This window comes from Falco naumanni, chromosome 2, assembly GCF_017639655.2.
Source record: "Falco naumanni isolate bFalNau1 chromosome 2, bFalNau1.pat, whole genome shotgun sequence".
NCBI classification, from domain to species: domain Eukaryota; kingdom Metazoa; phylum Chordata; class Aves; order Falconiformes; family Falconidae; genus Falco; species Falco naumanni.
Window position 1 is genome coordinate 123,223,213 of NC_054055.1, and position 23,775 is coordinate 123,246,987.

General features: G+C 44.2%; 1 protein-coding gene across 5 annotated transcripts; it reads left to right on the forward strand.

Annotated features, from left to right (window-relative positions):
- The first annotated feature begins 33 nt into the window (after positions 1-33).
- On the forward strand, positions 34-23,492 carry MAJIN (membrane anchored junction protein). 5 transcript variants are annotated; one of them, XM_040583223.1, is made up of 11 exons: positions 34-212; positions 3,631-3,751; positions 8,952-8,997; positions 10,446-10,521; positions 13,594-13,719; positions 15,047-15,078; positions 15,878-15,987; positions 18,433-18,487; positions 21,630-21,702; positions 22,113-22,287; positions 23,138-23,492. In XM_040583223.1, the coding sequence occupies exons 1-11, from the start codon at positions 203-205 to the stop codon at positions 23,181-23,183; spliced, it is 870 nt and encodes a 289-aa protein (XP_040439157.1). In that variant the 5' UTR covers positions 34-202; the 3' UTR covers positions 23,184-23,492. The 5 variants fall into 5 exon arrangements, with proteins under 5 accessions (XP_040439157.1, XP_040439159.1, XP_040439161.1 ...); XM_040583225.1 differs by having other exon boundaries at positions 34-200; XM_040583224.1 differs by lacking the exon at positions 34-212 and adding an exon at positions 1,074-3,498.
- Positions 23,493-23,775: the final 283 nt, after the last annotated feature.

Below are 23,775 nucleotides of genomic sequence, written 5' to 3' on the forward strand. Positions count from 1 at the left end.
CGGCTCCGCTTTCCGATGCGGGGCAGGGGCCGGGCGAGCAAGGCGCGCTGCCATTGGCGGGTGCGACCCGCCGGCGGCCTGGAGCGGTGAGGGGTGTGCACTCGAGAGCACCGGGCCGCTGGAAGCCAACCGGGTGGGTCATCCTCCTGACAGACTCGTCCCTCTGGGACATGGCCTGCCACCTTTTCTCCCACACAACGGTATGGCGTACGGTGAGGAGTGTGGAGGGTGTGCGTGTCCTGGAACGTGGCCTGGGTGTATCGTCAGTTACCTGCCAGTACACTGGCCATCTCTTTGTAGCCTTCTTTCCTGACGGGGTTTTCCTTTCACGTGGTATTAGCTGTGTGCAGCAGCGTGTGTCCACTCACTTGGTTTCATTGAAATGTAGCTGAGGTTTTCTTGAGAACTCTCTTAACCGCTGAAAGCGTATCACAGAATGATGCAGGTAAGAAGGGACTTGGAGCCTGCTCCCGGCAGGTTCAGTCAGAAGTGGTTGTTCAGGCCCTCCTGTAGTTGAGCTTCCTGTGCCTCCAAGGATAGAGATCCCATAGCCTCTCTGGGCCCTGTTCCATTATGTGAGCCATCTCACAGTAGTTTTTCTCCCTCATGGACCTGGCTGGAATTCCCTATGTTCTAGTGTGTGCCCATTGCCTCTTGTCCTATCACCATGCAGCTCTAAAAAGTACACAGCATTGTCCTCTCTGCAGTTGAGGGCAGCTATTTAGGATCCCCACAAGCCCCTGCTACGCCAAACTGAATTAACCCAGTTCCCTGCACCTCGCCTCAGGCATCCTATATTTCCAGCCCCGGTAGTCTTGGCGGCCTCCACTTCATTTGCTTCTATGTGTCAGTGACTTTTTAAATAATGTATTTGTCTGGGAGCCCCAAACTGGATGTAGTACTGCAGATGGGATCTCACCAGGACTGAGCATTTTTTGAGACTCTATGTTACCTTTGTTTGTCTCCCGACTGCTTACCCTCTGCTGTTTGGTTTTTTTTTTTGTTGATAATCAAATGGAAATTGTTATTCCAGAAGTTTAAGACCCTCCCATTCCCTGTAGGGACCCTCCCATTCCCTGTAGGTTGACATGAACACTGTTTTCTGGGTTTTAGTTTGTTTTGTTTTGTTTTTTTTTATGAGAATGATGTTTGGGATCTATAGACCTTTCCTGAGAGGCAAGAGAGTCCAGATGCTCCCTAGAACCCTCAAAGTGGTGCAAGCACTTGTCTGAGCTGAGTTCCCCAGGCTGGACTGCCATCAGAAGCCAGTGGGCAGTGATTGCCGCATGGTTCATAAAGGACCTCTTCGTTTTGATGGAAAGGATGTCCTTTACAGAGCGAAGGGAAACTGTCTATCCTGCTCCAAGGAGGCAGATCAGTGTCTGCTTTTGCTATTTGTTCAGGTTTTTATTTAGTTAATTAGAAGCCTCTTCTTCTGTACTAAAGTCTGTTGTGGTTGGCACAAGAGAACTAACTGGGAGGTTGATTTTCCTACAAATGTTGCTGTTAGGCTTTCATGGGATATAAAGTGGCTTTTTTTTTTGATCATTGCTTATCTTGGTCACTGATCATCAGGGCTTTTTGGTTGTGTCTGTTTTAGAAGTAAAACATGGCTGCCAGAAAGGCCCAAGACAGCTATTTAAGAGGATGTTTCCCCTCAAAAATGCCAGATGAGACTAATGCTGCTGCTGTTGCATTTCTGTGGCCCTCTGTGTGTGTAGCAGAGGAATGAAAAAATCTCTGGGAGTCTTTGCAAGAAAGGTGCCTAAACCCTGGAAAAGTAAACCTGACCGTTGAAATTTGGGAGCAACTAGGGCCACCATCAAGGGACTGTCATTAGGCACCAGAGTTAACGTTGACTTTGAAAGCAGTTGCAAGACCTGCCACAAGGTAAAGGCCAATTCCTCTGATGTTTGGGCTTGCGCTGGAAGCCAAACCGCTCTTGGAGTGCAGCTCCAGCATCAGCCAGTGCAGAGCAGCATGTGGCTGTGGGGACCTGGAGCAGAGGGTGGTGGCAGCCCAGAGCGGAGGTGCAGCAAGTAGCTCTATGGGGCAGAAAGGGAAGAAAAGGAGGTGCTGTAGCAGCTGAGGATTGACCTCCAGCCTTCCTCATGGCGGGTCTGATGCCTCCTGGAGTCTCCTCAACACCTGCAACAGTACTTCTGCAGCACAGCCCTGGCCACCTCCAGCAGCCAGCATGTCCTGGCCCTCTGCCCCCCCCAACCCCTGCGCCAGGGCTGAAAGGAAGTTGCAGAGCTGGGGCAAACAGTGCACTTTGTGCCATGCCATGTCCACCCTGTATCTGCAGCTGGGGTCCTGTTGTAGGAATAATGCAGCGATGTCCTGCTGAGCAAATGTGGCTGGGGTCTCTGAAACAGGGTCTTCCTTATTCAGAAGGCTCACCAAGAAGCTGTCCTGTCCCTGCTTGAGGTGTGCTGGCAGAGTTTCCCCTCCACAGGTACCCTCACAGAGGGATCTCTGGCTAGGCCAGGAGACCCCCTGGGACCCCCACGGGGAAGCCTGCAGCAGAGATGCCGCAGAGGCCGTTCCCTGTCCCCCGTGGTCAGAGTTTGGCCATGTCCCGGTGCACATGGCCAGGAGTTGGTCGCGCCCTGACCCACCCTATGAGCTCAAGGCATGAACGTGCCAGCCACAGGTTTCCCCTCGCACCAGGGCAGGGCTGTACCCACTGGAAGGACACGGCGACGCGGGGTTGCCAGCTCGCCTGTGTCCAACAGTCCTGCCCAACAGCCCCTTGTCGCCACCAGCACCCCGAGGAAAGCCCGCCCTCGCCTGCACCCGCCTTCATCTCTGGCACCTCCGCCGGCAGCCCCCGCCCACGCGGGCACCGGCCCCTCGCTCAGCGGCGGTGCGGGGTGGGGGCCGGACCTCCGCGCCACTGGGGGACGCGGCCCTCTGCCGGCGCTGCTCGTGCCGCTCTGCTCGGCTCGGTTCTGCCTCGGTCGCGGTCATGGTCCGGCTCCGCCGGAGGCAAGGGCGGGCGGCGGGGGCTTGTCTTCTTCAGCGGAGACGTGGCCAATCCGGGGTCCCCGCTGGCCAGCAGCGGGTCTGAGGAGGCGGCAGCGGCGGCATCTCCCTTCTCGGCAGGCCGGGGCGCTGGGCCGGTTCCCGAGGCGGGTCCCGGCCTTCCCCCAGCGGGCCCCGCTGGCCCTGGCCCCGACCAACCGCCCCGCGTGTGTGTGGAGAAACAAGGTGCTTCCGGCTGTACCCGCAGGGGCGGCAGGGGTCCGCAGCAGTCGGGGGTGTCCCTTGCATTGGGGTCCATCACGGGCTGGGACACAGTCCTGCCGGGGCTTGCTTGCCAGCACCCGGGGCCAGAGGCCTGCAAAGCTTCGGGGACCTTCACAGTGAAATCTCCAGAGCAGCGCAGGTGAAGGCAGGGTGACCATCAGCTCACGGTCTGTCCTGCTGAAAAATGCCCTGCTTTACTGAAACGGCCACCTGAGTCAGCCTCTCTGTGATCTGTAGGAGATACTGGTAGGAAATGTGTTCTTTCTGCAGATGTCCTCTAAGAGGAAAAACTGTGTGTAATCTGTATTTCTGTTATGATGCAATGAGATCTGGTGAAGGGTTTTAGCAATTTACCTTTTGACTCTCCTGCTTCCCTAGGCTGGCACTCAGGGAGAAAGATGTCATTGAAACCATTTACCTACCCATTGCCTGAAACAAGGTTTCTTCATGCAGGCAGGCTTGTATACAAATTTAAAATCCGGTATGGCAACTTCAGCAGGTAAGCATGTTAAAACTGAGAAGTCAACTTGCAGTTTGATGACTGCATGTAGCAGTGAGTTACTTAAATGTGAGACCTTAAATTCAGATCTTGGGGGCTCCTCATTTCCTGCTTTCTTTCACTGACCATGAAAATCGTCACATAAAAGTTGCTACTGAGCTTGCACACGATGAGCGTTGGCCTGGGGGAGTAATTTGAGCTGCAAAACCCACTATTTCACTGCCATGTGTGGATTTCATGCTTTTTCAGTGGAAAAAGAGGGTGTTTTTACTGACACTATTTTGAAATACTATGTTTAACTGAGAAGGTCTAGAGCCTTTGCAGTGGTTTAACCCCAGATGACAGCTAAGCCCCACATGGCTGCTTGCTTACTGCCCTGCAGTGGGATGAGGGAGAGAATTGGAAGGGTAAAAGTAATAAAACTTGTGGGTTGAGATAAAGACAGTTTAGTAACTAAAGCAAAAGCTGTGCATGCAAGAAAAGCAGAATAAGAATCATAGAATCATTTTGGTTGGAAAAGACCTTTAAGATCATCGAGTCCAGCCTTTAACCTACTACTGCCAAGTCCACCAGTACGCTGTGTCCCTAAGTGGCGTGTCTACAAGTCTTTTAAATACCTCCAGGGATGGCGATTCAACCACTTCCCTGGGCAGCCTGTTCCAGTGCTTGACAACTCTTTTGGTGAAGAAACTGCTTCCCATCAGCAGGCAGGTGTTTAATCTCCAGGAGAGCAGGGCTCCATTACACCTGATGGTTACTTGGGAAGAAAAACAACATAATGCCACACATCCCCCCTTCTTTCCTCTTCCCCCAGTTTTTCTGCTGAGCGTGACGTCCTTTGGTCTGGAATATCCCTTGGGTCAGTTGGGGTCAGTTGTCCCAGCCTTGTCACCTCCTGGCTTCTCGTGCATCTCCAGTCAACTTGCTGGTGGGGTAGTGTGAGGAGCAGAAGTGGCTATGACTGTGTAAGCACTGCTCTGCAGTAACTAAAACATCCCTGTGTTATCAACACTGTTTTCAGCACAAATCCAAAACGTAGACCCAGTGATGCTACTGTGGAGAAAATTAACGCTTTCCCGGTCAGAACCAGCACTGCCATGGAGCTCTGCGCTCAACATATGTACTAGTTTCTTGGGCTGTCTGCTGCTAGCAATGTGCTTTTGCTGGCCTTGCAATCTGGCACTTAAGCATGGATGTAGAAAGGAAAGAATCTTTGGAAACTCTCACTGGCTTCTGGCAGTAGATGTTTCTTCTGCTCTCAGGATTTTTTCTCGCAAGGTTCTCTTTCTGTTGCTACTTCTCTTTCAAATGTATTTGTGACAAACCTGTTCTCAAACAACAACATGCCTGTCCTGCAGAGAGGACTTTTAGGATAACTGCTCCTTTCCATTTCTAGAAAGCACTATAGTGGCAAACCTGAGAAGTGAGAGCAAAGGGAGATTATTTCAGTCTGTGGTACTGGTGGCACACAAGGAAAAGAAAGGAAGACAGCCCCTGGGTGTGCAGGGGACAATGAATGAGAGGGTTGTGGGAGGTAGCAGTTGTGTGGTAAGCCTCAAATAGGAAGTTCTAGTTAGTAGCCAGAAAGTAACCAGAGCACAGGGTACTGAGTAGTCTGGTCACATGGACAAGATGTAAAACAAGAGGATGATCTTTTAGAGGTAAAAAAGATACTTTCCCAGAGGGTATTTGCCCTGGAGGAATCTGCTTGTGTCTGCTGCTCAAGACACATAGGGAAGTGCTTTTGTGAGTGGGCAAAACCTTGATGAGCTCACTCAAGAAGCTCTAGAGCTTTTAGTTTGAGAGGGAACTCAGAATTCTGGAGGCTGTGACCTATAATAATCACAGAAGTTTGAGCTGCTCTGGCAAAAGGAGCTGGAGCTGCTTAGGTTTAAGGGTAGTTTTCCAGAGCAGGTTGTGTCCTGCAGAAGGAGTGCTCTGTAGAGCTCAAAACTTGGTCTGAAAGTTTATGAGTTGTTGCTGTCTCAGCCTCTGATAAATACTTAATAATGATGGTATTTAGAAACATTAATTAAAAAAAACCAAAGCAGTGGCTCAGCATAATCTGGCTGCCTGTGCACGTCCAAGGCAGTGATCACCAGTAGACAGCAGTTCAAGGTTGGTGCTTGATGGTTGAGGTTTTTGGAAAGTCTTACAAACCATTGAGATTAAACCTCTTTTCAGATTGTGGCTACCATGCAGAAAGTAGGGCTGTCATCCTTTTGAGTCAGCAAGTAGCCCTGCATCAGAGAAACTGAACAGCATTGTGTCATCCTGAAACCCCTGTTTTCATGCCAGTGAGGTTGCAGCAGGGCTAAAATGGCATAGGAAGTGAATGACACATTGAGCATCTGCCTGTGGAGTGGTTTTATGAGAGTGAGTGAATTCCCTTTGGCAGTCAGATGTGCACAGGCATTGCCAGAGCCTGGGTTTACTCTGGAAGTGACTGTTAGCTGCAGAAGAATGGAAGAGAAAGCGCTATGAACATCATGCCAATTAGGCTGTCTCCAGACTGGAAGCTACATTAAATCTTGTGCAATGCCTGTCTCCTTTCTCCTTCATAGAAGTAGGCTGGCTTTTTGAAATTCTATTGAACGGCTTTATTTTGGGATGAATTGAAGCACAGTTGTTTCTTTGGCTTTGCTTACTAGCCTTTTGCTGGAGTAGGGTCATACCCAGGAGGATTAACCTTCCTCGTTTTGTTCTGTGTTGATTTTGGAGAGGAAGGTGTGTTGTGTGTCTTGTGTCATGTAGTAGTGTTCAGTCGGTCCTTGAAACATTGCTCTTTTTTGTGAGTAAGCTCTTTTTGTCAGTGTTACCCCTTTGAAAGGCACTGCCAATAGCATGCATATGTTTCTGAACAGCCTGCAGGTGTTTGATCTGATAGTAAAGAGAGTGTAAGTTTTTTTGGGGTTTGGCAGTCTGTCATTGCCCCTGCAAGTCTTCATGGTTTGTGTGCATTGCAACATCGGTCCTTGCAATTCATTGTTACACTTGAGGGAACAGGACTTCTGCAACACCTTTTGTGTTTTGTAATAAGTTCTGGAATTCAAGCCAGTCTTCACATCGACATGGTCAAACATAGCAAAAGCAACTCCTTTTACAGCAAAACTTGTGAAACTCTTCTCTGTTGTGTCATGGGTATGGTGAGTAGGGGGTACTTGTTCAAAACACCTGGATTCACTCCCAGTTCCTAAGAGAGAGTAAAGGAGTAAGTCCTAAGTGCATACATAGCCTTATGCCCAAAGCAATGCTGTCAGTCAGCCTGCAGATTTAGGAAGTGAAACTCCTCCCCACAATAAGATGGTGACCAATCTGAGGACAGGTTCCCAAAAGAACATCAAAAGAGTTGCAGGAGCTGATCCCAGCTGATCATAGAGCTGATTATATACATATGTACGCAGGCTTTTGCTAGAGTGACATCATCTTCACTGAAGGTCTCCTGAATCCCTAGGGAAAACCAGGTAACAATGAAGGCTCTTCCCTTCTTTAAAGATGAGTCTGTTTCGGCATTTCTACACTGCAGGCTTAAAGTAATCATCCCCTCCTCCCTGTTCTCCTGTAAGCAGGTTCATTACCCGATGTGCAGCACCAGTTCACACACTGAGTCAAGGCATTCCTTATTTCTTTATTCTAGTTTGTGCAAAGTAGGCAGCTATGTGGCAAACCTCAAATGCTTAGCTCCCTCATTGTCAAAACTTTACACTGTTTATACAGTTTAGCATACAAAGACATCAGCCTTCATTGGTTACAAGTTACCTAACTCCTTCATTACTTAGTACTCTGTTTCCTGTTTTGTCAAACAATTATCTCGTTTCTCTTGTTAATTAGTTCGCATGCTCAGCCTCAGCTTCTTTTGGGTCTGGGGGATTCTTTGAGTTGGTGGCCAATGAGTTTTGGTGATCATGATCTCCCCCTGCTGGAATTACCTTCCCCTAGTTTTGCTGAGCGCATTGCACATGATGAGCTTCCTATCAGCCCATCCATCTGAGAAGTTCCTTTTCTGAACAAAAGCATTTGCCCAGTGCTTAACTTATAGCTTAGCAGGACATACAAAGTATTTGTAACCTGAGTTAATCCTTAACAACTCATTCTCTCTAACTGTCTCAAAGTCAAACTGCCAACAACACGTTAAATTCCATCAACTACCCGATATCATCCTCAGCACCCCTCAACCCAACCACTGAATCCCCCACAGTCAGATAGCAGATCAGACATCCTTGTCATGAGACCCTGGATGGTGCCTTGCTTTCTTCCATTCTTTCCACCCTCTTCTCTGCATCAGCATGGCAGCATCCCTTCCAGAATCATACTTTTCTTTCCCTGCTGATTCACGAAGACTTTCATGACCACAGCATAAGTCTTGGGTTGGTGATACCTGTCATTCTGCTGTGTAATTCCTTTCATTGGCTTGTTCTGTATCAAGCAAGGAAAGAGCCTTTGTGAAGATGAAGCAGAGTTCTTGTCTCTGCCTGAGCTCTGACTGGGGACCCTGAATGTGGAGGGTATGAGAACAGCTGCCTACAAAACCATATAGCAGAATACTTGCATGCCATAATTCCTTACACTCCACTCCACTTTGATTACTTATTTCCAAGTGACGTGTGTGATTTATTTACTGTTTAATGGGTTTGGATTTTCTTGAAGAACTTCTGTCTCCCTCTGCATTTGGTAGCTGATACCTAGCAGCAAACAACTTTTGAGAAGTTGTCTTACAGAAGATGTAGTTAATAGGTGGGAATACAGTTTGATGCAGGATTACAGGGCCTAGCTCCAATGCTGTGAAGGCCCATTCCTCTGCAGGTTTGCACCATGGAGGGGATGAAGAGACATGTCCTGCCGATTCCTTCTTTTAGCCCCTTGAAGTAGAATGGCATCATGATAGACTGGAAGACAGAGGTGCTGGTTTGAGGGCACCTTGTCAAAAAAGCAGTCCTAAAGGTTACTGAGAATCGACTGAAAAGATTTGATTTCTCATCTGCTGTATCCTCACACAAGCAAAGTGGGCAGAAAATCCACAAGAAACAGTTCTTGTGGAATAATGGATGTTTTTTATAAGCAATAAATTAGGAATTCATCTGCCTGCCAAGTATTTTCTCTGTACAATGTAAATGATGTTTTGTTGTTGTTTAAACTCTTACAATTAATGTAGCTCCATTGCTTTTTGGTTGGGGTGGGACTAACTCTTTCTGTTTCACAGTGCTCCTGATCTCGACAACACTGAAAGTGCTGTCCAGGAGTTAGAGGTAGGAGATGAACCTTAGCGGAATGTTAGACTGAGCAATTCTTCTGTTTGTTATGGGACTGAGGGCATTTTGTCAAATGCAACATTTCAAGTGAGAGTAAAGGGGACCTTCTCTGGAGGTTATGAAGGTGAAAAAAAGTAATGTAAGTGAAAACTGTAATCAACAGGCAGCATTAGCATAGATGAGTAATGCTTTAATTTGAAATATTGCAAAAATGCTACTGACTGTTAAAATTGGACAAATGAAAACTATCACTTGTTGAGCTAGTTGCACTCCACTTCTTTTCTGATTCCTGTTCAGATTCATTCCACAGTAGCACTTTCGCATGGTTTCGCACTCAGTCCCGGACCTGACCACTGCTTTTTAGTTTCTCAGGCTTGACTAGCTGTCAAACCCTCCTGATTTTTAAGGAGCTGTGGCAGTACTGGTGTGCTAGCTTGACAGTGGCTAATATTATGCTCAACTGCACATGCTTTCCTCATAACTGTGGAGCTAGTGGAACCAGTGGACATTCTTTTAATGATGCCATTACTTTGTGACCAAACTTGGTTGCAACCGATGAATTCTGTTGTTGTCATCTTCCTGAGACAGAAGAAAGCCCCTTCCATTCCCTAGGAAATCAGACAAATATGCTGCCTGCTTAAAAATGCTCCTGGTACTTGGAAAAAAAAAATCAGAGTACGATAATAGCATGATAAATATTATAGAAGAAAATGTGCTGATTTTAACTGATACAGAAAATTATTTAGGTTTTTTTTCTTTTACACTTTTGAAAATATTGAAAGATATTACTGGAAAAGTTTCCTGTTTGTAAAGCAGATGTTTGTTGGGACTGAATTACAGTTCCTTTGTAACTGAATTGGGCCAATATTCAGGAAAAGGGGACTATGTTTATTTTTGAGACAGGTCAGTAGTACATGCGTTTTGCTGGCAAAAAGGAGAGTTCTTACATGTAAAACTTGATAAAAGCACACCTCCACTCTCCATAGTAATGCTTCTGTGTTAATTCAAGGTTAAGATATTAATTCACTGCAATTTCTGAGTCTGTTAGTGCGGTGCACTCTAGCAGGGGTCCTCAAACTTTTTAAACAGGGGGCTGGCACGCAGATGAAGCGGCAGGACATCGTTTGCGGCTGCTTGGTGTGTGTCCCCCCCCAACCCCCAGCGGGGGTGGGGCAGGGGGTTTCTGTAAATACCGGGGGCTGGATTGAGGACCCTGAGGGGCCGTATCCAGTCCGTGGGCCATAGTTTGAGCACCCCTGCTCTAAGGTCATGGAAGGGAGCAGGGCAAAGTTGGGGAGGAGGAAAAGCAAAATAGAACCTGTTTTTCCATGATTCATACAAACTGTAATGTTAATTTATTCCCAAGCCTCTAAACTGTATTTCACAGTGGTATTGTTGCTATATTGTTAACATTCTTTCTTCCATTCTTTTTTTGGCCCCTCCAGGAAGTGATTCGAGTAATCCTTGGAAATCTTGATGATTTACATCCCTTTTCTACAGACCACTTCACTGTCTTTCCATGTATCCTTTCTTCCCTACTTGTAAAAGAAAAGATTCCATTATTTGTTTCTGTTGGGCATTGCTTAATTTGACCTTCATGTCTAGTAGCTCGACTATTTTGAGCTTTGCAGTTTTAAGTTAGGTGTAGATCCTCCTCAGTTGTTGCCTTCACCACAGAACTGATTTGAAAGAATGTGTTGCGGTGCTTTCAGGTAAACACCCCTGTGTTCCAAATCTGATTTAGCCAGAGAAAATGAATGTGTATAGATAAAGTCATCTAATGTGATTGTTTCAAAAGATCAGTAAAACGTAAAATGCTCCTTACAGGCTCAGTAAGATTGGCCCACTAGTGGAGAATACTGCAGAGACAAGTTTTCTTGTTAGGTACATTGGGATTAAATCACATCCATGAGCCTCTTACCTGCAAAGCCATCTTTAATCTGTACAGGAAGAAGCTCTAGCTTGCACTTGAGAGAACAAGATGGTGTTCCCATGAAATCTTAAGTTGCCTGGAGGGATGTTGAGTATAAAAGTTTCTTGGGTGGGAGCAAATGTGAGTATATGCTTATGCACCCACATAGATGGCTGAGAGAAACAAAAAGTATTTCACAGAGTGAGTTTTACAAGCAGTAGTTGAGCTGAAATAGTTGGAAGACCAGTCAGGCTTTTGAAGACACAAAGCTTGCAGGATTGTCATCCAGTTATCCTGGTCACCTCTTCAACATAGTCTTTGTCATCTAGACGTAAAAATGAAGCCAGTGTCTTCCACCCGGTATTCACTTGATTTTGCTCATCCCCCTTACTCCTTTGGGACCAGTCACTAGATTTTTTCCTTCTTCCCTAAAGTTTGCAGAGGCATTTAGCTGTCATCAGTCTGGCCTCCTATCAAAAGACAGCGATTTAAAAAGCTGTGCACAACATAGGCGTATAGAAGCTTAATATTCAAATATTTGCATGCACAGGTTTTGTTGAGTATAGTTAGTTTCCTGGGGATTTGACTTCTGGTATGTAAGTGCTGGGGTATTTGAGATTGCATTATTCTGGCCAGCAGCTTTACTACAGGTTCCTTCTCCTGCTACATGTTTTTTCATCAGAGTGCATCAATGGCCCAGCTAGCCTTCACCTCTTTCTTCTTGCTTCCACAACTGGACAGAATTTAGCCATGTCTGCTGCATATTCTGCAGCTTATTATTTTAAATTTACAATAATTAAATGAAAGAAATGGTAACTGTAAATTAATGTTTCTGTTGTAGTTGCTGCACTGTAAAGGGTTAAGAAGAAGTTACTCTCCTGAGGCTCTTGTTGAAAAGTTAGTTGAGTGAGAAGCCTTTTCAGTCCTAAGGTGGGACGGCTGGTGAGTCTGGGTGCCCAGGAGTAATGAGCACCCATGTGTTTCTGCCTCCAAGGCATTCTCTCCTACTCCTGGAAGACTGCATTATTGCCATACTTTGTAATAGCAGCCAAGAACAAGATCATCATCTTTCTCTGTCAGAAGCTGGTACTTATGATAGCAACTTATTCTTGTTATTGCCGGGAAGACAAAGTAGCCAAGAGCATGGTCAGACAGGAAGCACCTAAACGAAGGAAGCCTTGTTGTTAAAGGAGAAATTTACGCAGACGTGGGTATCACTAGGTTTGCTTTAATCACAACTCAGAGCTGGGCTAGCACTCCAGTGAGTGGCAGAGAACAAAGGGATACAGCACAGCTTATATATGCTTATGATATCATTAGTCAATGTCTGAAGTTTTTAGGAGTTTCCTTTGGTCCTGTCAGTTCTGTGAATCCATCACCTGACTCTCCCAGTTGTTTCACCTCCTCAGTTCTAGTGTCTGCCTCAGTTCCAAGCTCCTCCTTGGATCGTGGTCTTCTTTCTGCCTGCTTTAACTCACACACTCCTTCAAGCACACTTAGTCTTTGAACAAGCAATTCCTATTCACATATACTAATTTTTTCTAAAAACACCTGTGTTTCTGAGAACACCTGTGCCCACAAATTGATATCTGTTGTTTCTCTGTTCTCCCACTGATTAACTGGACTGGGTTTTAAACAAGCCTTGGATTAGGGCTATACCAGGGACAAGGCCTGGTTCTGCCATTTAGCAGCTTCAGCACTTTACATTTCTTAGTTAAAAATACATTTTCTTTAACATTGTTGGTTTGCTTCACTGAAGCTCAGCCAGTTTTGCTTGTGTGCTTGGGGAGTGTTTGATTCATGAACTTATATTTCTAGGACTTGGAAGTCTATCCACATGCTCAGCCAGCACTGGGCCCTGATGAGAACTGCAAGCTCAGAGGCACGGCATGATGAGTAGTCCTGCAGTCTGTGTGTCGGGCTCCTCACTGTAGCATAACTCTTAGTTAATCACCAGCTGCGGGAGTCCTTGAAGCCAAACTCAAATGAGCAATTTCATCCCCTAAAGGAACTGATTGTGTCAAATGTTTCATCTAGGAAAATCTTGAGCTCCATCTCCAGTCCTCAGGATTTTAGTTTCTGCTAGCAAATGGACTAAAGGTATTCATTTTACCTGTTTATTCCTGAGATCAGAGACATGTAAGGAGTCATCCTTTTTTGCATACATGAGCTCCTAGGTGTCAGAACTGCACTTAAAGGAAAGAAGGTCTGTAACTGTGATGGCTGTCATGTCAATTATCCTATTCCTCCCATTTTGAACTGTGAAGTAAATTTAATGATGCTACTCCTATGAATCCTAGTCCATCTCAATTTTAAAAATAATTCTGAAAATAATTACTTTTTTTTTTTTTTTTAGGAAAGCTGATGAGGTTTTATTAATAGGGTTGGAAGAGACTGGTGTGTTTTTTCTTGTGGGAGAATGTCAGGACTGAAGTCAAATACAGATAAGGAAATGCAGTGCTATTAATACAAGCAACTGATAGGAGAGTATCACCTGGAGTGTTTCTTGTAATGTGTTAATGGTGTTTTCCCACAAAGGTCATACTGACAGATATTATTTGCTCCCTTGTACATACGTTCAATGTGGTATGACTTCCAAAGCTTTACAAGAAAACATTGTCAGGACTCCTCCCCCTTTGAAATGTTGGTGCTGTGTTCTTAAGTCTTATCATCATTCTCAGATTTGAGTAAATGGGAGAGAGTATCAAAGATGAGGTTCAAACATGAGAATGTCCATCTTGTGCCTTATCCCTACATTTGCATTGTGTATCTAGAACTGAACTCATTTCAGCAAAACATATCTTGTGGTAAGTCACTATGGTTATGTCTGCATAATTTCTGGAAACATGTATGATCTGTGTCTTGTTTTTCACTTCATCTACTGGGTTTTTGAATTAGAGGGACTAAAACTGCATGCAGGTATGGCTGTACCATGGATTTGAAATAGAGCGGAACAGTGTGTTCTCTTTTGTCCTGTATTGCTTTTCTAAACTCCTGAATTTCTCTTTCCCTTTTCAACTGCTGCTTACTCATCAGCTAGTATTTTTACAAAGCAATGTCCAGTGGCTGCCAGTCTTCATTCTTTAATGTTAGTCTGATGGGATGGAGCTGAAGCAAGCACATGTATATGGAACACAGGTTTTTCTTCCCTGTGCTTGACTACATTTGTTGATGTTGAACATCACGCTCTTTGTTTCTGTTTTCCTAAAGAAAGAATGCATTGTTTTTCTAAATAATGATAGTAATAATGGTAATAATGTCTTCTGTATAATTAGCAAATGTTACCACCTCGCTAGTATCTCATTTTCCAGGTTTTCTGTGAACAGCCTCAGGCTGCAACTGAGACCTCTATGGGACTCCACATTTAACCTCCCAGTTGTGAAAACTAAGTGTTTATTCTTACTATTTCCTGTTCTGATTGTTGGTCCATGGGAATGGCTGCTGTATTTTGTTACGACTGCTGGTCTCCTTTATAAAATGGACAAGTGGTCATTTCTTAGTCTTATCCATTTGCTTGCATTTAGTATCCCATAGAAAATCTGCCGTGTTTGGATGCAAAAACTTCAAAACATGGAGAATTCACTCACTTCCCTGACCACCTTGCTCCAGTATTTAGTTGCCCTCTGCAGATAGTTGTACAACGTTTTTGTTCTAAAATTATGCAAAACATAATGTGCTGTTACTTTCACACACTGATGTTTCAAGTTTCTGTTGGCAGGGGGTTTTCTTCGGGAAAACTTGTATGGATGCCATGCATCAGAGGTTAGCTGGCCAGTATTTTGTGGAGGCTATGCTCCAGCTCTCCTTGCATCTTCCATTTGTTGTCCAAAACACAGGGTGATGCTAACAGTTCTGCAGTTCCTTCTTCTCTTCTGAAGACATCTTTGACTTTTTTAAGAAAAGCACTTGTCCCTGTCCCATCAACATGTGGTATTCATAGCCAGGAATCCTAGTTCTGAAGGAGCTGTATTTGCAGTTTTTAATTTCAACATATCAAACACAAGTCCGGCGTTGTTTCTCAGTAGTTTAGCTTGTTGTCAGAAAGTGAGGTGCAATGCTAAAATATACTTTTAAGGTGGTTAAAGAAAGTCCAGTCATCAAATATTCACCAAGTTTTATAATCTTCTGTTCCAGGTAAAGAAGTAAACAAGGGCAGTGATGAAATTGTAAGTTGTGTGTGTGGTTTTGTTTGTTTCTTTGTTAAAGCTATATTCTAAATAGTCTAGAGAAGTAGAACAGATATATATAGGCAATGCTATAGTTCTCTTATTTCTGAGTGTCAGTCAGGCAGTGGAAGGTGGCACTTAATTCTCACCCAGGACCATCCAAGTTGGAAGAAATCATGCTGTCAATTCCATCAGACTTTGAAGTCCTGCCTCGGGACCTGAGAGCCCTGCTGGCTTCAGTTAAATCTGTTTTCTGCAAGTCTGAGCTGAGCTGGACGATGGTATCTTCACTGTGAGAGTCTGTATGAGGTCAATATTGCTGAATAATGAAGTGATTTCCACGATGGTGTATGTGTCATAAACAACAGTTAGGCTTCTTTGGGAAGTTTTTGTTTAATGAGAGCTTAGGGTATGTTTGTTTTCAATACAGGTAGGTGTCTGAAGATGGAGTGAATTAGTGAAGAAGTCCTCCCCAAATTCCTCAAAAGAAAATCCCACTGTCTCTGCTAGCATTACATTCCTGTTAATTACATTTGTAGGCCCTCCTCTGAAGATGGAGCAAATAAGATCTCCTGGAAAGCAGCATTTCTTGTTTAAAACTGTTGACCATAATTCTCTGGATGGCCTTTCATTGCTTAAACTGTGTGTGAATAAGGCCACTAATACTTTATTCATGAATAATTTTTTTCCGTTGTATAAACAGGAACAATTTTGCAAAATATGAATATTAATTGGCTTTTGTTCTCAAATAGAGAAGTCAAAATCCAATAGTACCGATACCATTTGCAATGTTTTGAAGGTCAAGAGAAGAAATGAAGTGTCAGAAAGTATTGCAGTGGAAGAAATGGTGAAGAGGAGAAGAGTGGAAGTCAGAGCAGAGGTCTCATGCCCACAGTCAAGTATGGGTAGGTGAGTTGACTACAAAATAGTCTTTCAGAGCACATACCAATATTTTTAATGTCTCTTGTACCATCCTCATATTTTGTTCTTCTGTAATACTCGTTCCCGTTTGTCTTCTTCCTTGTGTTCCATAGCCGACAGAATCTAAGCAGCCTTGCCCGTATTTTGAGAAGAGTTGTCTTATGCTTTCAGGTTCCTGTGCCCTTTACTAGAGTCTTCCTGTTTAACTCTTTTGTGTTAATTTTATCTGTAGAATCACAGCAGGATGCGAACTCAGTAACTATACAAAGCAGTGTACTGGCTTGCACATCTGAGCCAGGGATGACAAGGAAAGAACTGGGAAGTTTCCTAGCTGCCTCCTAGCCTGTTCCTCTGTATCAGTTGATGAATGCTACCTCTCTGCTTGAGTCTGATGGCAAAACACGTTTGAGCTTACTGTTTACAAAGTGCTTTAAAGCCTCACAGAATTGCACATGTTGTGTGGGCACGTAAGTATCACCACACATCTTTTTCCATCTTTCACATCTTTTATGTTTGTAGCTGAACTTCTTTTGGTGATTTCAGAGACTCATGGAGGTTGGATGATACCTCTGATATCATCGAGTCCAACCTCTCCTGCTTAAGCAGGGTCAGCCAGAGCAGGTTGCCCAGGACATGTCCCCTCAGGTTTTGAATGGACTCCAGGAGTGGAGATGCCACAATTTCTGTGAGCAACCAGATGGAGTGCTTGACCACAGTTGCAGTCAAAGAGTTTTCTCTTGCATTCAGATTTAATTTCATGTCTTGCAGTTTGTGCCCTTTGCTTCTTGTCCTACCAGAAGGTGCTGCTGAGAGCCTGGCTCCCTCTTATTTGTTCCCTCCCATCAGGTGTACGTTGGTAAGGTCTCCCCTGAGCATTCTCTGTGCTGAACAGTCCGAGCTCTCCTAGCCTCTCTGTATACAACATGTGCTCCAGTCCCTTAGTCATCTTTGTCGCCCTTTGCTGGGCTCACCTCAGTTAGTCCCAGTCTTGTCCTGGGAGCCCAGTCTGGACAGAGCACACTAACTGGCTTCAGCAACCCTGAGCAGAGAGGATCAACCCCTTCAAGCTGCTGGCAAGACTCTTCCTAGTTCTGCTTGGCATGTTGTTGGCTGCCTTCAGCATGATGGTGCAATGCTGACTCATGGTGGCTAACTTCAAGCTTAGTTCCTGACTACCTTTTAGAGGCAGGCCCATTATTAGTTACAGTCTAGCAGGCTTCTTTCTTTCATAGAGCGTAGCTTTTAAAAAAAGAAAATGCGTGCCTGTACTTAATACTCACAAGAGCGTGGCAGAAAGTCCCAGACCCAGCATTGTGATCAGAAGTGTTTGTGCTTACCTTTCCCCATCCATGGCAGTGTAATGACTGTGTCAGATCATCTCCCTTGTTCCCTTATATTCTACCCAATTCCTAAATGCATTTCATGCATAGATTATAACAGAAGTATGAAGCCAGTTCTTTTCCTGCTCATACAAATGTACTTTCATTGGCTTTCTCCGCCTTTCTCGGTTTCTAATCACAACAGAACTGCTGAAAATGAGCGAAGAATTGACACCAGGATCCAGAATGCATCTCTTCCAGGCAACACATGAATTGTAGATTCATACAATATGAGGCCAGAAAGGGCTATTTCATGATCCAGTCTGGCAGTTTTCTCTTAGTCCTATGTCTTGCTCTAGCAGTTAAGATTGAAACAGCTAACAATTCTAAAGTGTATTCTTGATTTCAAAATCGAATTGGTGAGGTCTCAACTTCAAGCCGTCTGTTATTTTTTTCTGATTACTCTGTTAGACTGCAGAGCTCATTCAGTCTGAGCATTCCATGCCCTGCCCCAGGAAGGAGTTTTCCTACTGTAATCAAACTACCACTTGATCTTTTTTTCTTCTTGGACAAGCTCTTTTGCTCATAAGTCCTCACAGAGAATTTGGATTTGGTTTTTCTTGGGGTGCTATTGAGTGTAGAGCTATCAAGAATCTGCAGGTGTCACCAGTGATACCGATCAGCTCAAAGAGCACTATTTTGTGTGTGAAACTAGGATTATTTTTTCCCACATGCATCACTTTGTACCTCTCTGGACAGTTTCCTCTGCCATTTTATTGCTCCATGACTGAGTCTTTTAAGATCTTCCTATGGTTCTTTGCTACCTGCCCTTTTCTTTGTGTCAGTAACCTTGTAGGGTTTACAGCCTTTCTGAACTTGCTGGTCATCCCCCTTTCCATGTTATGTAACGCTTTTTTTCTCTTCAACTGCTTGTTGGTTTTACTGGAAAAAGCAGAAAGCTAGTACTGGAATGAGTGCAAAGCAGATTAAGGGTATCTGTCTTGTTGGCTAGAGGCACTGAAGTCATCATTTCTAGTGAAATACTTGGACTAGCCATTTACAATATTGCTTCCTTTTTGTAAACTCAGTTCTTTCTTATTTCACTTATTTTTAGAGCTGGAGCCAAGTGTGTTCACTGTACAAGTAAAGCAAAGCATGGATTTGAAATGGTAAGCTACAGAATATTCAGAAAGAGACAACAGCATCTGTTTAGTTCTAGATTCTTAAAGTGGCAAGCCTAAAAATGCCTTCAGGTAATTTTTTCCCTTTTCACCTGCATAGAGATATTTGTCATTCCTGCTTATCAAATTTAGCCAAAGGATGAGCTTTACAGGGAGATGAGACAAACTTTTCTGACTGTCAAGCTATGAGCTCTAGGGGTGAGCTTAGCCTCTCAGATATGAGCCTGAAGGATGCCCTACCCGTCTTCAAGACTCCAGTCCTCTTTTTACCTCAGATGCCCCCTCATGCAGAACTCCATGAGGGACCAACAGTGGGTGCTGACACCTTGACACTGGCTTTGGTGTGAGTACTTGCCACTCCCCACCCGTGTCCTTTCTCTGTGCAGATGGCCTTGCCAACATCTCTCTCTCGGAGCAGTGTCATGGCTTTTCTCACCATGGCATCAGAAGGCAGATTTACAACAGCATTATTCCAGAGGGATTGGCAGTTGCTTTCTCAACCCACTGTTCTCCAGAGACCTTGTAGGATTCTTTCTGGTTTAGCCCACAGGCTAAAAGGTTGCTCTGACAGAGCTGCTTCTGTTAGGTACACCTTTTGGGTAACAGGGTCTTCCCTAATGCTCCTGTTCTCCTCCTGGCTGTTGGCCATCCTCCCAAATGTCCTAGTGCATTTCATCCATTTTCTGACTACTGATACCCATTCTAAATTCAGTTCAAATCCCTGCCACACTGTTGCCTTCCTGCCCCTTTCCTTGTTCAGCCTCTTGGGAGTGAGTCTTTTCTGAGGAGGCAAACTCATTCTTCTTGGGATTGCCCACAAAGAAGGTTGCCTGGTAGGATAAAAGGAACAGCTTCTTCTGCCACTGTTCCTTGGGAGGTGGACAGTTGCATCAAATACCTGGATTTCTGCATGTTTCTGCATGATGACATGCTGCCTCCATTTCAGGAAGCTTTTGGACCTCTCCATAACTGAGCTTTTACATAAAAGTCACCTGTCGGCTTGCTTGAAACCTGAGATCGCCAGAGCATAATGCCTGCTTGCTCCTGTAGGACTGGTTTCAAAGGGCCAATCCCAGTATAATTGCTCTGCAGGGATTCTCTGCATATACAATAACCTGCAGTTTCAGGTGGTGCTAGTTGCATGGTTACCTTCAGCCTGCACAGATAAACTCCTTTATTGAAACAGCCCTCACCTTTTCATAAGCCCAAAACTTCAGAAGAGGTTTTGACAGATTTGTTGGATTTTCAAGATAGGAAGGATACTTGCTGGGAGGTTTTCAGGAGCATGCAGTACAGAAGAACTTCTCTAAAACAAGCAGGCTTATTTGTCTCTAAAACTTGTATCACTTTTTTTTCCCCCCACTCAACTTACCTTTGCAGGATTAGTGACAGGTCTTCTGACTTCTTTCCTCGGGTGCTCCAAACTCTGTTGGTGGGATAATGGTCGTCCTTCTGAAAGAAGCTTTATTCCTCACTTTGTTATAATCACTGTCCCCAGAATGCCTCTGTTCCTTGCACAGTGGCTGAGTTTCCCAAACATTAGAGTTCTTGAAAGCTAGAGCTCCAGGTTAGCATATTGGATCCTGAGAAATAATGTGGTAGGTGGCAGACATCACTGTAATCTCATATTGTGTTAACTAATGTGGGGGGAGGACCTGAGCTCTTTCGAGGTAAACTGGAACTATGATGAATGTATCATCAATTCAGCAAATACTAATTCAGGTGAGAAGAACCTTCTCCAGAACAGATGCTTGTCCCCGAAATTTGCACTAGTCAGGGCACTCTTATACTGAAAGGGCTGTCCAGATCAAACTGTAGTGTTCATGAATATCAGACCAGATGTCACAAGCACTGCTTGAAATCGTATGCAGATGATGTCACCCTTATGTGCATTTTTAGGAGATCAGAGCCAGGTGCTTCTGTGACATGCTTTCCATTTGGTTTGCTTTCCATTTGTGTTTTTTTTTTTTGGTATTCAGGATGAGAAAAAAGATTAGGTTTAGTAAAAAAATACATTAGTACCTCCTGTACTTTCTCAGGATTCCTCTGATCCTTCCTCCAGGGCTCTTGTTCAATTTGTCAGCAGTGTATGACTTTGGATCCAAATCCACCTGGTATTTTAGTGTGCATCTCAAAAAGAGAAAGGTCTCATTAAACATGAAGGAAATCTCTCTACTTAGTACCCATAGGATTGACTTTACAACATTGCTACTTGGTTCTGAAGGAGGAGCATGGAAGTGCCACAGCCACATGACTGTTAAATAGATTGCATTTTCAGCTCTTATCCAAATGCTTTCTAGTCCTGCAGTTTTGACAGCAGGCTGTCTGGTCAGGGTCATTGGAAATGAGCCTATGCATCTTTTCACTTACCAAGTGCACCAGAAGAAGTCAAAGAAAGAAAGAGAACCAAGAGGAGCTCAGCCTGTCACCGCAGTTTTCCTGACTTGGTTAATCCTCTTGAGACTAAACTGCAAAGATCTCAGGCCATCTGAAGTTTGGAGTTTTGCATGAACCTTAGCTTAGTGCAAGAGGAACAGCATCGGGGAGTAGAGCTGTTCTTTTATCTTCTTTCCATGACACAGTTGGTTTATTCTCTGTTAAAGAAGCTTACATGCTGATTTTGGGTTTTCTGTGCTTTGTATTACTGTTAGCCTTTCTAATGGGTATTCCTGGCTCACCTTGTGCTTCTGACACTTTACTCTTTTGTCCCTTCTCCATTACTCTCTCTCCTATGACTGTGTCTTAGCGGGGCTCATGTCCAGGTGCCTGGGTGCCTATATTTTCCAGTAGCTGTTGCTTCCCACAGCACCTCTGTTCAAGTTTTTTGGAATCTCTGTCTACTCTATAGCTGCTGTCATTCTTTCACTATCTGATATGTTAAAGTCTACTAAATGAATTACAGCTTTATGTTAGGCCTGTGAAGCTCCTGAGGAGGGCAGGGTAGAAATACATTGGTGGAGAAATTCCTCATAGTAGCAGGGAAAAAATAATCACAGAACAAGAGAGTAGACCTTGCCTTTTACTTCTCAAAGAAAGCAAACAAATAAAAATCTCCTGTACAATAGAGTTTTATACAACGTGAATGTTACATCATATTATGTAACAGTTCTTGGGTTCCTTTTCCTTTCAGAATTCCTCCAAAGAAAATGACTGTGAGTTTAGTCCAGCATCCCTTACTGTAGGCTGTAACCAAGTGAATCTCTGTAAGTAAGGAATTTGTGGATTCTTTAATTCAAATTGGTCATATTAAATCAAAAGCTGCAAGGATTAGGTTGGTATTAGTTTTCATTTTAAAATCATGTTTGATATTTTCCAGTATGTGAGGTTAGGAATTACAACCACTGTAAATCAGCAGGTCACCAATGATTTTGGCTGACTCTTGCCACATAATGAATTCCCACCCACAGAGCTAGGCTACGTAGCTCCTTCAGAGCTGGACTGTGAGGTAGGAGCCTACCTCCAGATCTGTCTGCATTGTGATTGCTTTGAAACCTCTCAGGTGCCGTGCCAGTCAGTCTGGACCTACCTCTTCATTTCAGGGTCTGCCATTGGGCGTGCAGGGAGCGTGGAGAGAGCAAGCTTGTGGTTTTGTTCTTGCTGCTGTTTCTTACAGGGGGACCTGTAGAATCTAACCTTGAACAAAGAACAGCAACCAGTCAGGCTGAGGGTACAGTGCAGCTGCTGCAGGAAATGGACCAAATGGTAAACAAAGGAAGCAAAGTGTCAGAGGGAAGAGGTCTCTCAAGCAAAGAGTCAGAAGGAAGAGGTCTCTCCAAGTTCTGGAGAAGGTACTAATACTGAGGCTATAAGCAGATGCAGTCCTGCTGTGTCCCAGCCTGTGTTAGAGACTGTGCCCGATTCTGGCAGTTCAGGTCATTCTACATTATTGTTAAGAATGGGTACCTGTTTTCTGTGGTTAAACCAAGGTCTCCCAAGGCAAAGGAACATTCAAGGATGTCCTTTTGTAGTAAGATGCAACATTCCCAATGAATTTCCTTTTCTGAGCAGTCTTTGGGATAAAAACTCCTCATGGGAGGGTTACTGACCTCCGTCACAGCCCTTACACAAAGTGTCTTTTATCACCTGAGGAGTGCCATCTCCAGCCCAATTTTTAAGGGACTTAAACATTCCCCCTTCTAGCAGGGCCTTCCCAGGACAGACCTTCAGTCCCGTTAAGGTATGTATGACCTTTACTTGGCCGTTTGGCAGCTGTGGCCTTTGTGACTCTGATTCCCAGACACCATTTTAAACAGAAATCAAAGTAACCATGCAAACAGTTTTTGGTCACTGCTGACTAACCGAGTGCTCTAAAGCTGTTGAAGCTGTACCTCACAAGAGTAGTCTGTTCACTGCACAGCACAAGTTAAATGTTGGCAGTAACTGTTTGTTTGATAGGTAAGTTACTTTTGGAAGAAATAAAATTCCTTGTTTATCATAATGTATGCCAGCCTCTTTAACTATTGAGACTAGACTGTTATGGCACAAGTTACTCTGTTACCTCTATTTTTTCAGTCTTCTGTATTATTTTGTGCTAGGGTTGTGTAGGTAGGGTTGTTCTGGTGGGCAGAAATTACCTTGTTATTACGATTCTCAGAGAAGCATTCTAAGTGTAATGTGCTCTTTTTGTTGTTTCCCCAGCGTAATCTTTTCGCCACTACAGCATCTTTTTGGCGGCAAGAACTGACCTGGAAGTACTGACTGTTGTGGAAAGGTAAACTTGTAGCATCAGTGTTGGGTTGTATTGTTTCTTTTGTAATTCAGCTTTTCACATTGCTTGTCTCAGCTATTAAATGTTTTAAATGAAATTCTACTTTGTTTACATTTTCAAATTGATGTTCCGAAAATGTTGGGTTAGAATGTCTTTTTCTTTACAACCTAGAGTTTTTGGAAAGAGGGCCACAAGCTTTAAGATTCTGATCCTTGAGTGTCATGAATCGGGCATTTTACATTAAAAGTCATTATATAAGATTCTAATAAAACAAGCACCAACTTGGAACTGTGTGTTATTTTAATCAGTCTTCCCCAGGCAGAAAACACTCTTTCCGTCCAAGAAGTAGAGGTTTCTAGTATTAGATGGACTCCTGTAGTATGCTTCACAGCATTAAAAACGTCAGAATTGGTGAAAGTATTTTGGATTAAATTTTACCACTGGACTACAATTTGTGTAATTATTTATGCCTTCAGTATATAATGGGATGAGGTTGGGAGTTAAGATGTCAGACATGCCTAGGGCATGCTTAGGCAGCTTTTTGCCATCATGCTAGTGCATTTACAAT